Source organism: Bombus fervidus, chromosome 15 (assembly GCF_041682495.2).
Source record: "Bombus fervidus isolate BK054 chromosome 15, iyBomFerv1, whole genome shotgun sequence".
Taxonomy (NCBI): Eukaryota; Metazoa; Arthropoda; class Insecta; order Hymenoptera; family Apidae; genus Bombus; species Bombus fervidus.
Genome location: NC_091531.1, coordinates 6,123,778 through 6,137,984, shown reverse-complemented (window position 1 = coordinate 6,137,984; position 14,207 = coordinate 6,123,778). Strand labels below are relative to the sequence as shown.

General features: G+C 38.0%; 1 protein-coding gene across 2 annotated transcripts; it reads left to right on the top strand.

Annotated features, from left to right (window-relative positions):
• The first annotated feature begins 312 nt into the window (after nucleotides 1-312).
• On the top strand, nucleotides 313-10,745 carry Alh (coiled coil domain containing protein Alhambra). 2 transcript variants are annotated; one of them, XM_072018533.1, is made up of 13 exons: nucleotides 313-847; nucleotides 942-1,021; nucleotides 1,086-1,250; nucleotides 1,324-1,521; nucleotides 1,606-2,271; nucleotides 2,351-2,682; nucleotides 3,497-3,970; nucleotides 4,046-4,229; nucleotides 4,315-4,534; nucleotides 4,768-4,920; nucleotides 4,994-5,258; nucleotides 5,336-5,464; nucleotides 5,608-10,745. In XM_072018533.1, the coding sequence occupies exons 1-13, from the start codon at nucleotides 739-741 to the stop codon at nucleotides 5,756-5,758; spliced, it is 3,126 nt and encodes a 1,041-aa protein (XP_071874634.1). In that variant the 5' UTR covers nucleotides 313-738; the 3' UTR covers nucleotides 5,759-10,745. The 2 variants fall into 2 exon arrangements, with proteins under 2 accessions (XP_071874634.1, XP_071874635.1); XM_072018534.1 differs by having other exon boundaries at nucleotides 315-847; nucleotides 4,315-4,528.
• The last annotated feature ends 3,462 nt before the right edge of the window (nucleotides 10,746-14,207 follow it).

Genomic DNA, 14,207 nt, shown 5'->3' with positions numbered 1-14,207 from the left:
AAATTTTATAAATAGCGAATAATATTAAATTGAATTTATATATTTTTATATTTTTATGAATATAACTAAAGAAGATGTATTTAAATAGAACTTTGTTCCATTTACCAAATACGATAAATACTATAGTTTTATATTTTGTATATTTTTACATATTACATGTATTGTGTACATTTTTACAGCTCCAAACTTCCCATAAGTGCGTAAAAATCCAGTCTGATAACTGTTATGAAAGAAGCACGGATGAAAAAAAGCTACTATAAAGAAAGTAAACGTCGGCCGATTTTTGAACACGCTTGAACATTTTCGCGGTAGAGCGCGCGGCTGCGCGTGCGCACGCAAGGCGCAACAACAAAATAAGATGGCCGACCAGCGAAACAAATAGAGCGCCGTTGTAAATAACAAACCGTTCGAGCACGTTTCGAAACGGTATTTCTTTAAAGAACAGCCGGTGCACGGTATTCTGAAAGCGCCTCGGTCTCGGTGCTTCGTGTTCCCACGGTGTGGAATCGTGCGGGCAACGGGCAACGTGGGGTCGCGCATTCCAAGCCACGATTCACCGTTGAATGCGTCACGCGTGTCCACAAGCATCGGGGAGAATAGTCAAAGAAGAAACGAGTTGGGAATCGCACATTGCCAGGATGCAATTGCGAAAGCGAGGTTACCTCGCGTTACATCTCCGTTTACGGCTCGCCTAGCTCCTCATGCTAGTCTCGTCTTCCGAATTGCTTGGAACACAGCATGAAGGAGATGCTTGGAGGGTGCTGCGTGTGTTCTGACGAGAGGGGTTGGACTGAAAATCCACTGGTGTATTGTGATGGCCAAGGTTGTACAGTTGCTGTACACCAAGGTTTGTTTGCTACGTTGATTCTTCTTCTGCGTAGAATTGTATGCCTAGAATTGAGAGTATACAATTGTAATGTTACATCCTAATGTTGTTATAGCTTGTTATGGTATCGTTACGGTACCTACGGGACCATGGTACTGCAGGAAGTGTGAGTCGCAGGAACGTAGTGCCCGTGTAGTAAGTTTCATAATTATTAATCTGAAAAGTACATTGTTTACTTGGGTATCAAATTGTTTTGCAGCGCTGCGAATTATGTCCGAGCAGAGATGGTGCTCTTAAGAGAACCGATCAGGCTGGATGGGCACATGTGGTTTGTGCGCTTTATATACCTGAAGTTAGGTTTGGTAACGTGACAACAATGGAACCAATTATTTTGCAATTGATACCATCTGAAAGATTCAGTAAGGTAAAGACATCCCAAATTGAGGTAGACTTGTTAATGATTATTTAATATAAAGTATGTAATATGGTTGTTACAGTCATGTTATATTTGTGAGGAACAAGGAAGAGGTAGTAGAGCAAATGTGGGAGCCTGTATGCAGTGCAACAAGACTGGCTGCAGGCAGCAATTTCATGTTACTTGTGCTCAGGCTCTTGGTTTGCTCTGTGAAGAAGCTGGCAATTATCTAGATAATGTTAAATACTGTGGATATTGTCAGCATCATTACTCGAAATTGGTGTGTGTCATACTGTTTAAAACCAAAATCTCGACAAAATCGAATCGATCGATTCCAGTAACAATTTGATCGTTTCACTTACAGAAAAAAGGTGGTAATGTAAAAACAATACCACCTTATAAACCAATACCCGCTGATAATGGTTCGTCAGACTCGTCTCCTGAAAAGGAAGCGGAGACTCCGATAAAATCTTCGTCAAGTGGTAAACGAAAGAGTTCGAGTTCCAAATCAGCTACAAATTCTAAAAACAAATCGAATACTAGTCCAAGTCTAGAAATAAATGGCGTTGCTGACGACAAAAGCAGTAGCGGCCGTAATACACCCAAAGACAACACCACAAATTCCAGTAAATTCACCACTTCCAACTTCGTAGAGACGATCGTCACCCAATCGGAGAGTGTGTTCGGACATGACGGCACCGCGCCCACCACTGCCGCGGTGGCCGCCGCTACCATTAAATCCGGATCGAACTCGAGCTCCAGTCACAAAAATAGTGGACAAACGAAATCGAATTCCTCGTCATCGAACAAAACTTCGAGCCACAGTAAAAAGAGAAAGACAGGGGCGCGAACGCCGACGGTAATAGGGAATGAAAATTCAAATCAATCAGTCAGTTCCGAAGCCAGCGGTTCGGTTGTGGTTGCTGTGAGTTCTGTTGTGCAGCAAGCTGTATCGAGTAATAACGTGCAGACAACCATAACGGAAGCGACAAGTTTGAGTACGAACACTGAGCCGGAAAAGTCGAAAAAAGTAAATAAGAATTAATACGATAATTTTCATTACAAACTGTGTTTCAATATGTTTCATATTTTGAAATTTTTTTGTTAAGTTAAAGGTGGAGAGCCCCATTCAGTCATCGTCAAGTATTCCAATCACCACTGAAGTGACCACTACACCTGTGATAATGGCAATAACGCAATCCCAATCATCGGTTGTTACTCAATCACCAACAACCACATCGAATAGTATAGTCGTATCTGTTCCACTGACCGCGACTTCGTTGTCCAATACGGTACAGAGTGTGGTGACAAGTGCTCCAACATTATACCAACAATTGCAACAGAGTATCATAACTACCGCAGCTACTACGGAACCGAGGACGAGTGCTATGTCGAATTCTGAAAGATTTATATCTGAAGAAGCACCTGTTAAGAGGTCTCGGTAAGTTTACATTTAAGTTTTGGTACTGATATTTGTTCCTATGTAAAATGTCCATTTACTAATAACGTTAATATTATTATTATCATTTGAAACCTTTTAACTAATATTAATATTATATAATATAATTATATTTGTAACATACGTGTATGTATTTGTAATATAAAAAGAAAAGTTAAAATTAAGAAAAATCGTGAGTGTTGCGGGTAATTTGAAATGCGCGCCAAAACAGGAGGTATCAAAATGGCTGACTAGCTGGATAAACAAGCCTCTTTGTTTTTAACCTCTTCTTGCGTTTCGTAAAAAACATTCAGGTAGAAAAAATCTTGTTGCATATGGATTTATGGTACTGTGCAAAATATCGTTTCATCAAGGATGCGACTGCGTTATGTAAAATCTCCGGAAAACATCGTGGCGATTGGAAGGTGTTCGCGACGACGAGTTACGAGTTGTACGAATGCAAAAATGAATTCAGGAGAATTTTTTATTTCGCTTTTGTGTGATGTAAATCGTAATCAGATTCTGACAGAAATTATTGTGAACGACTGTGATTTTCTTAACGTCCTCTGATTCGTCTGTAGCTTTAAGGATACTTTGAGGTTATGTTTGTTTTTTCTACCTCAAGGGGCCTCAAGGGCAACGAACGAAGGAAAGGAGTAACGTGATGTAAATGGCAGTGCGCAACGGTCCGTTTGTTTTTAATTTTATATAACAAATCAATTTTCCAGAATTTTTCGAGTATTCTTAGTTTCAAGGCCGCACAAAAATACAGTTAATCAATGCCACTGAATAAATCTTCATTTCGTTGCTTTCTCAGTTCTCAATCGTCAGATAAACAAGAAAAGCCTCGAAAACCGAAACGTGGATCATCGAATAGTCAACCAGCACTGCCACAAGTACAGTCTCAGACGCAACAACAGCAATCTCAGCCAGTTTCTTCCGTGGTAACATCAGTATCTAGCAGTGCAGTGGTAACAACATCTAAACGAGGAGGAAGAAGTAATCATCAAACTCCTCCACCTGCTGTAACTGTGGCACCTGTACCATCAATTATTCAAGGACCAACATTGAGTGGTGGTCATTTTAGTAACATTAGTTCTGGATCTGCAAACAACATGGGACCTACTGTCAAGGAATCTCCACCCAGCAGTCCTGGTTCTGAGAGTATGAGTAGTAGTGGGCCTGGAAGGAAGAAACGGAAAGCCGCCAGCGCTGCTTCTACAACTCCAACACCCTCTGCATCCAGTACTCCGACTCTCACAAACCCAAAAGAAGAGAAGGATATAAAATTGTAAAAAATAAAGATGATTGCTATAATAAAGTGTTTTATATTACGGTACATATGCTAATTTGTAATATCTATCAGATTCCAGAATGGAGTTAGTGCACCACATATGCTAGGAAATCAGTTGAACCCAACCTCCACGATGGCACAAAAAATGTCTGATACTCTTTCCCAGGAACTTGAAGCACATTCTATTTTTACGGAAGCTAGTAATCCTACAACGAATTTGGTTGGCCCACAGCTACACAGTCGAGTGATTGCATCTGTAAGTATCTTCAAAACAAAATAAAACAAGGAGAAAATTTCTATTTTGAGATTTTGTGTTCTTATCCTCATATATTATTTTACAGATACGATCCAATCAAACAGGTGCACAGCCTACATCATTTTCTTCGGTTTTTAATGCCACTAACAATACCAACACCAACGCCAACACTAATGCTAGTACAACCAGCACCGGTTCTTTAGGCAGTGGAGCAATACCCCAAACGCTTGACCAACTTTTAGAGAGACAATGGGAGCAAGGAAGCCAATTTTTGATGGAGCAAGCCCAACACTTTGATAGTGAGTGTACGGCAAGGAAAAATATGCTTTTAGTCGCATGGGTGTGGTAAAATCGGGGATTTTTAACTAAAAAGAAATGCATGAACCATCTTCTTACTGTATTTTTTTACAATGATGAATTTGTATACCAAAAATATTTAATCAAAATGTAAGGTATGTTGCTTCCTAGCTCGTTTGATCTATTAACGCTTAAATGGATTAAATAAAAAGTTTCTTGAAACTTCGAATTCTTTCCACAGTCGCTTCTTTACTTTCGTGTCTTCACCAATTGAGAGCAGAGAACCTTAGGTTAGAGGAACATGTAAATAGTCTTCTGCAAAGGAGAGATCATTTATTGGCTGTGAACGCTAGACTCGCAATCCCTCTGACGTCTCAGCCTAGTGCTCACCCAGGTAATTTATTCGAATTTTTCCATATCTAATATTTGGAATAATCATTTGAAAATTTAATCGTTTTAAATTATAGTGAATAACATACACCCAACAGTCAACCCAACGCACCCTAATGTTCCACATCCCGAAGTCCCACCAGGAGCTGCGGCTCCTGTACCGAGGGTGAGCAGGGAAACACGAGTGAACAACACGTACATGCCACACTCGAGTTCCAGTAATCACTCTACGACACTAGAAAATGGCCTGCCTCCGGATCCGTCACCTCCAGCTGCAGCTTCGCTTTCACAGTATCAACACAGGACGTCGTTAGTCGCGCCCCAGCCAAGTCCAACGATCAGGTAACATATTTGTCCTGTATTCAGTATCACGCGTACTGGTACTGCAGAATTTATTTTTTCCTAATTAATGTAAACAGACACAGTCCGGCCGGAAGCGCGTACCACCAAGGACAGCCTAGTAATATAGTCTCCCCTGCGCCGGCTAGTAATCCTGGTGTGGTCAGGAATTCGTCCGTTACACCAGATCCTCTACGCGGGGTACCAAGGTAAAAATCGACACTTTTATTTTCTTTGGCTTGCAATATTTGATTTAGTTAAAATGTGACGTTGGAAATCGCACTATTGAGTAAAATGTCGTATAGCTAAACGTATTTCCGTGGAAAGTAGGTGGAGCTTTGATATGTTTCAGGTCAGTGCCACAGTCGTCGAGCAATTACATACCTTCGATGTATCAACCCACAATGTCCAGTTTGGCAAGTAATCAAGTAGGTAATGTTCATAATCTTCATTCACATGGACCTTCTCCACCCAGCCATGGACCACCTGGAAAACCCAGCTGAAGATAGATGTAAAATAAGGAAGAATATGCTGCGTCTGATAGCAGGTGTGATGACATGTCATCGCCGAGCGAAACGTGCTACCATCCTTAAAATACGAACACAGGGAAGTCGTTTGTCCTTCGTACTTCTTTGCCGATTGGTTCGATCTCTGACTGGTCTCTGCTCGATAAAGTGTGATCAATTCGATAGATTAATACATACTAAGGAAAGTTTCTACACAGCGGAAAGAAAATATTTGCATTTATCAATACTTGTAATTCACGATTTTATTGCGTGCGAATACACGCGTTATGTACGTTTCTATCATTTCTTGGTGAATTTTCGAGAGCAGTTTTGTCAGTTCAAACGTTATGTTAGCTTCACATACAAGCGCGATAACAGAGGCCTTGCACATTCGAACAAAGAAGCAATTTAGAAATAGAGACACGTTTTTTCTTTTTGTTTTTTTCCTTTGATTGCACGTCATCGAGCACGTCTGAGACAATCTTTACATCATCATCATCATTCATCATTGTCATCGACATCGTATGACGAAACAGTAAATCCGCAGATGTACAAATTTTAGACTATAAGTTAATCTATCGCGACGAATAGCAATAATAATACGATGTAGGTGTAAATTTTATATAAAAAAAGAAAAAAAAAGGAAAATTGCGTATGAGTCTAGTGGTACGGCAAAGTCACCCATCTTTTCTACGAAGACATTTCATTTTTGCCATCTTACAAACGAAAATTCGTTTCTCGGGTTCTCTTTAGCGCACCACTGTCGACGCTTCGCAAAGATGACTACATCTTTAATATTAAATTTGTAAATGTCTCGTAATTGATCCGTCTCACGGCTGGAACCGATGTAAATTCTAATCTTATACATGTAAAATTATATACTTAGATATCTAACTCGAGCACTGCCTTCCATCAATGAAAATGGCCGTGAAACGGATCGAATAGTTATAATTTTTTGTAGTATGATGGTTTTGAATGGTTTCTTCAGAGCGGATGATCGAACTACGACCGTTGCACGGAAATTGAGGAAACGGTTAAAGTTATTTCTAGACAGAATGTTGCACACGCGCTTCGTTTTCGCATAAAGAGTTCATTTGCGATTGTTTTTTGTTGTACCTTGTCTTTCTCGATGGCAGCATACAGTTTACTTCAACTAGACTATCAAGAATATTGAATTTTCGACCTTTGTCGATACGAGACGCATAATCAAAAAAAAAAAAAAAATAAATAAATAAATAAATAAAAAATCATTGTTAAATAATTGATGAAAAATTTCATGAAGGGACATTTGCTCAGTATAAGAGCTGCATTTGTATGAATGATATTCGATTCGTTGAGAATAAGGAAATGATTATAATAGGGAGACTAATTTTCTGTCTCTCGGTTCACCAAAATAAAAAATTAATAAGTGAATTGATAAAATAGTAGCATTTCTAGCAATCTGTCTTTCCGTTTGAAAAGAATATCTGTTTTAATGTTAATACAGATTCATGAATTTCTCTTTCGTTCTGAATGACTAGCTAGTAAGGATTTGTATACTAATATTTTTTGTTGTGTTGTAGGAAATGAGATTTTGTAGTGTAAAACGTTGCCACGTTGTGTTCTTGATCGGAAAGTATTATTTTTGCGGAAAGACGATTCTCGATGAGGAAAGATAGGCGAATGATTTTAAAGGGAACCGAGAGGAACCTTTAGGCTTAAATTGTACGATAAACGCGTTGATAATACGATTTAGTGATAGATCATGAGGACACCAAGCGTTCAGAATGGCACGCAATCACTCAGGGAAAATCGATTTACTAAAATTCTGTCGAGTTTTCTTCGTGTACCTCGATTGTATCCAGCATAGAACACTATATCACTGAAGATTTTTATGCATTCATACAATTCAAATTTATAGATGCAAAAAATATATAAAATATTTATATTAGATCAAACAAACTTTTGCCTGAGTTCCAATTTTTTAATTATACTTATTCATAAAAATATAGATTTGCATTAACATTCACAGTCTAGTTATCATACATTTTCGAACCTAAACAAACCTATTATACTACATTACTTCATAGTACTTAAATACCAATAATACTAAAAAAATTAAATTAATTATAATTTTTGAAGCTTCTTAGAAATTTCTTTTTACCTATAAATAAATTAACATTTGAATTTTTTTAAGGTGTACGATATAGATATGGTGTTCTCTGTTATAAATGGAGAAAGGAGTATTAATGACTGATGACTTAGTCAAAAGTTCTAAAAGGGTTTCCAAAACGTCGGGTGATCGTCAAAGACAACAATGCGTTTATACCGATGAAGAGTATTTTATGCGTTTATTATATTTCAGTGTAGTATCGCTGTATGTTTAAGATAATATGCGGTACGATAGAAGGGCGAGAGTGAGGGAGAGAAAGCGAGAGAGAGGCGAGAACAAAGCGTGTATTAAGTGTGGTGTTGAAACAGAGAGCAGTTAACGATAATATTTTTACACACAGCAGACCGTGCCAAATTTTTGCAATCGAATCATTGAACTCCCTTTAAACTCGAGCAACGTATTAGAAAACAAAGTTGTTCGAGATTTTGGGACTGGAATCGCCTTGATGAAACCTTTCCTCGATCGAAGATGATAAAAAGAAACAAACGTAAATTGAACAGAACGTCGCTCCCTAATTTCGACATTTCCATGCTCTCGTTTAATTTTGTGTTCACTTTTCAATTATTCGTGTACAAATAAATTATTGTGTTCCTAAATCCAATGTGGATCGACTGTCGGAGATTTTTGTCGCTTGAAAATTTCACTTTAATTTGACCAAAGTCTTCTCTAATTCTGGGCCGCAATTGGATTTATACAGAATAGACAAGAAGAAAGGAAATTGTTTTTGCGCTCAAAGTCACTGAAACCTTTTGGACGAACATTGTACTAAGACGTTTTGATAAAGATGTTTCTCCGATAAATTTTGTATAAACCCAATGTGGCTCTGTCCATTAGGATTTTCTATTCGCTTGTAGTTTAATTGTAACTTAAATGTTTGGTACGTGTATACTTATGTACGCAAGAGTTGATGCGTTTAGGCTAGATGTATCATTAGATTCGTTGGTATTAAGAAGTTATTACGCTCACGATGATGTTCTCGAACAAACGAATTGTTCCGAAAGACGAATCAGCGAGAAACAAATGAGCAAAAATCTATTTATTCGAACGATAAATTGGAGGCTGCTCGAGTACAGTGGAAATAGAATACACAGGACCCATTGGTCCCGCGTACGAGACTTTTGTTTGCCAAGAAACTGGCGTTAGAAGACATTCAGGCATTTGTAAATTATGAAACCACAATGTCCAGGCGGCAGCAATGCTTTGATTGGCCGAAATATTGGCACAGATCGTACCCGTAGCATTTTGATACTCGAGATCTCTTCGCTAAGAGTCACTGTTGGACAGTTAAAAAAGAATTAAAAAAGAAAAAAAAAAAAAATAAGTGTGCAAGTGAACCAATCTTGGCGCCGTTTGTGAAGCGTGTTTTCATTTTTCTACGAGAGTTAGCTGATATCCCTCCCAATCTCTGGACGAGCGAACAGAAACAAGCAACTCAAATTGTAAAATAATTCTACTCGAAGAGAAAGAGAAAAGAAACTGGAAAATGGAAAGGAGACGAACGCTTATCTGTCTCGATGCACTTGTTGGTTTTCCCAAGAAACGCGCCAATTAAATATAAAGCGTACCGTGTGCTAGGTATTGTAAAAAGGTCAAGGGTCAAACACGGCCACGTTCTTGGGACAGCTCGCAATTTGTAGAAAGTGGTAGCTTTATGTAAAAAGATTAAAAAAAAAGGGGTGTAATCACGAGGACACTTCAAAGGCTGCCGCGTCCTCCGGTAGTCTTTTGTATATTTTCAAGTGAGAAACAAACATGAGCAGCTAAAAATCCGGGGCTGCTCCGTGGCTAGCTACCTTTAAACTGTCCTCTACTACGTACGTCTATTATTGTACCCGTGTAAGGATATAAAGGAAGGAGCATACCGATCGAAATGCCATATGTGTTTCCACACAGGGGAAAAAAAAAACTGAATTTTCTAACGTGAGAAAAGGCTGATTGTTTTTTTAACGCGTTTAGTGTAACGATTCATCATCGAAATCTTGTCCATTTCCTAGGGGCATCCTGAGTTTAACACTGTCAATGCTCTATTTCGGTTACTTTGTTTTATGCGTTGCTTAATCGACGAATTCTAATTTTAGCTTTTAATTTATTACAACTTTTATCTTTATATGTTCTTTGGTTCCAGATCTAAGACTTTCAGTTCTAAAGGAATCTTTATTTTATTATTATTATTATGAAAACCGACTCTGAGAATGTGTCAGAAGTGTCTTGAAAAAAACATTTGAAAAAAAAAAATGTAAGTATTCGGATGTTCAATTTTATATAATAAATTCTCAATGATCTATATGTGAAAGCTACATTTATCTCTTTTTAAGTTTGTCATTTTAAATTGGACAAAATATGGTAATACTGTGAAGAACACGTGTGTCGAATAGTGAGAAGAGCCACTGGCTTAAATTCAGGAGAACCAGCGCCAACGAGACTAGGCTCTCTGCCTCGAATTGGATGCCTAGAAAGTTTCACTTTTATATGTACATCTGCTAAGATTTTACACTGTCGAATCTAGAGGATTGAAGGCCTTCCTCAGGCGCAAGGGATGGACGAGAGCTCGCAAAAGGAGTTAACCCGACTAAAGACGACGCTTCTAACAACAACGCTGTATAATCATACGCTCAAATCTCTCTCTCTCTCTCTCTCTATTTTTCGTTCATCGATCAAGGAAGTTAAAACTGGAAGTTTCGTTTGTCATTGGTGCACACGATTCATTTAGAAGCGTCGTCACGGAGTCGCGTGGATCGGTTCCGAATCCAGGGATGTAAATCACTGTGCGATACGATTTTGTAATGTAACTGTGCATACGGAAGCATGTAATAAAAGAAGAGTAAACGACGACAGCATCGTTTCACTGGATCGACGCATCTCCTGTTTCCAGATCCTTCCGTTCCTTCTGTATGGATCCTTTAATAGGAATCTAATTGTTTGGAGAAGGTACCTTCTGAGAGCTACAGCTGCTCCGTTCAGTTTCAGATATTTCTATTAGTAGCAATTTCTTCATTTACCATTCAAAATAATACTAGTAAAAATACCAATTAGCAAAGAACAGACCGCACGACTAGAATTATTTTCAGATATAAAAATCTAATATATGATTTTATTCATCTGTTCGAGTAAATGTATTTTTTCTTAGGAATACCTACTTGTGAACTAATATAACTTGAAATACACTTTTTAGTTGGTTTGAAGCGGTCGTCGAAGAAAATTTTGAACGTAGGATGGAAAGTTTGTTGATTTCTTCTGAAACAAAGAGTAAAAGCGTATATTTACTCGTCTATGGAGGCATGGCGGCTATCTCCAGACAAATCCCTGACGTTTGCCTCAGTGCCGGACAACGATCGTGGGAAGGCTCACCTGCGACCTCGTCTCCGACGAATCAATATTACACGAGACTGTACGAATACGCTATGTTTCATGGATAAAGCCGAAAGACTCTCTTATCAGAAACAACCAATTGATCCTCTTAATATATTCAACGTAAATTAAATAAATCAATGAAAATGAATAATTTCCATGTTAATGTTAAAGTCGACGATTAACTTCTCTATAGAGATGTTCGCTTTTTAGTTGGTAATTCGTACGATGGGTAAAAATTCATCCAAGAGAAATATATGTTATATTAAAGTCTGACAAAATAATTATAATTGTAGCAGAGGTGAAAATTCACCAATTCACGGCCCCGTTACTATAACATTAATTTAATTCTGAATTTTTCTGCAAAAGTTATCAAGAAATTAATGTTACAGAACATAAAAGGAAGAATATAGCAAAAGTATTGCACGTGTCAGCATTTTTAGATCATCTTCTGGGGAGGGGAAGCTTCAGTTTCGCATTACAGCAGAACAATGTCCAATGTAAAGTAATAGGATTTCATCGAGCCCGAGTTTTCACGCTGGATTTCACCTATGGATTTCAGATCCTTACATGTTCCACTCCTAAAGATGTTACTTATTCATTCATTCATGCCAACAGTACCTACATTTCATACATAAACTCATCTCTTCACTTCTAAGTTTCAGTTAAACTGAACTGAAATAATCTTATTTTCGCAATCTGGTTTATTAAATCCTACTTGAACAACCCAAATGTAATTTGAGAAATAATTAGTAACTAGAAGAAAATTGTCGAAGAATACAGAGCACAAAGTAGAAGAAATTCATGAAAAGCCAGCCCAGTTCGTTATTCTTACCGTTTCTAATCGTCCACTAACGACAATCAAATCAAGTGTTCCATTGTCTACCTGTACAATCGAGTGGAGAATAATTTAGTGAAAGCTACAAGGATAAAAATGATCCGGCGGGGTTGTTCAGGGGTCGATAATGTCGCTGGAACTTCGGAAAACACCCTGGAGCACGCAGCTGCCCAGGTATTTGCGTGCCCCAATTTTCAGCCTGTGGGGCTGGAATCTATGAGGGGGAGCAGAAGGGTGGATGGATGCTCTCTTTTGCTCAGAACACCCCCTAGTATGTGTAATGGAACCCCAGCCTTATGTCTGTCGATGTAACATTGTTAATTCTGCTCTCAGGTTACATTCAAACCGCTATCTATGAATTTGATATATTTTCCTGTTTCCTTTGGTTTACTCGTGCTTTGTTCTGTATTAATTTGTACTCCTTTCTTTTAGAGTATGGATAGAGGAAAAGAAAAAAGTGGGCATTGTAAATTAAGGAGTTAGATACGAATGTTTCAAGCTAAAAGGGTAAATTATTCTCCTTGAAACATTGAAACTTCAATGCAACTTGTTTTAGCATTTGATATACTGATAGCAAGTGACTGGCTAGTATATCGTATACTAACAGTATTTCTTAGTATTTTCTGTGCGATGATTACAAAAGTAAATAAGATTAATAACTGATAAGAGGACAGTTATTCGTCAGGTGATCGAAACTGGTTCAGACTTATCTACAGTTGACGCAGGTGTGTTCATACACCTGCCCTTATCACGCGCCACTTCGTGGTGCATCAATCTTTTACCACTTATATCTTTCAATATCAAGTGTTACATTAATATTCTTGCCAATATGAAACGCGATCGTTCTCTAATCTTTTCCAATACTTTACTTCAGTCATATTATCTAAAAATGAAATTCTATTTGAATCAGAATTAAAACAAAAAGCCCCAACATTTTGATAATAATATAATTGATCATATATTCATTTTTATTATTCATAAGGATGGAATTAAAGCTTCAATCATTTTTCAGGGCATCTTCATAGAGAAGTCCAGCGGTTAAGGGGAGGCGTGAAAGTTCAATACCCCAGGTTGAACCTAATCGGCTCGAACGTCACGGTACCGTGATCCCGTGAAAATTAGCAAACCATAGAATCGCGGCTGCAGCCCCTTCCGCGTATCAGACGCGCATTAAGAGCACCCTCTTGTCACGAGGGTCGCACTTGTGTTGATCCTCGCAGCTGGAGTGACACACAAATAAAGTATTAATTCGCGATTCATGTAGTAATACCGTAGCATCGCTCTGAATGCAACGTCCATACTAATCTACTATCTAACGTTGTTCATCGTACCCTAAAATGTATCCATGTAAGAAATTCTAGAATTTCTCTCTCCAGTTTTAAATATTTATATCATGATACTAAAATTCTTGAGATACCTAAGTACTCCGCTATATTTAATGGTACTTGTTAAGCATCTTGAATTACTTCAAAGTACATATTTCTTAAATATTTAATGACAAATATAAAATACTTATTTCAATTTTGTTTAAATAACGAAAAAGAAAGAAGAGAGGAAAGAACACTCTCGGAGAAGGTGGGAACTGTTTCGATTCGTCCCGAGGGACACGTATATCGTCCCTAATTGTCCACAAATCGACGACCACCCTCAATTTCCGAACCGTTAAGTATAACCACCCCCTGGGGCACCAGGGGCGTTCCGCTAGCTTTCTGTTGAGTGCCGCCTGATACAACGGGGTAGAATATGGATTCAATTACACCTCATTGTGCCACGGTGTCTATAAACAATGCTGTTTTCACAGCTGATAGCGGCCCACGTCCTGCTGCGGCTCCACCAAGTTGGACCTAGTTCACCTAGTAGACTTTCTTTGTAGTAAGTGTAATTTCTGATCTCTTCGTTCAGAAACAATATGGTTTTAACTGCAGAATTTTGTCACAATAATACAATAAAATAATATATTTATAATTATATTCCTTTTAGTATAGTCACATTCTTATCATTGATAAATTGGTTGTTTGCAATTAAAAAATTCATTTATTTGGAATTAAATACTGTAATTTCAAAGGACTTTAAATGAACTTCAGAGAGAAGAAATGAGAAGAAGAGAT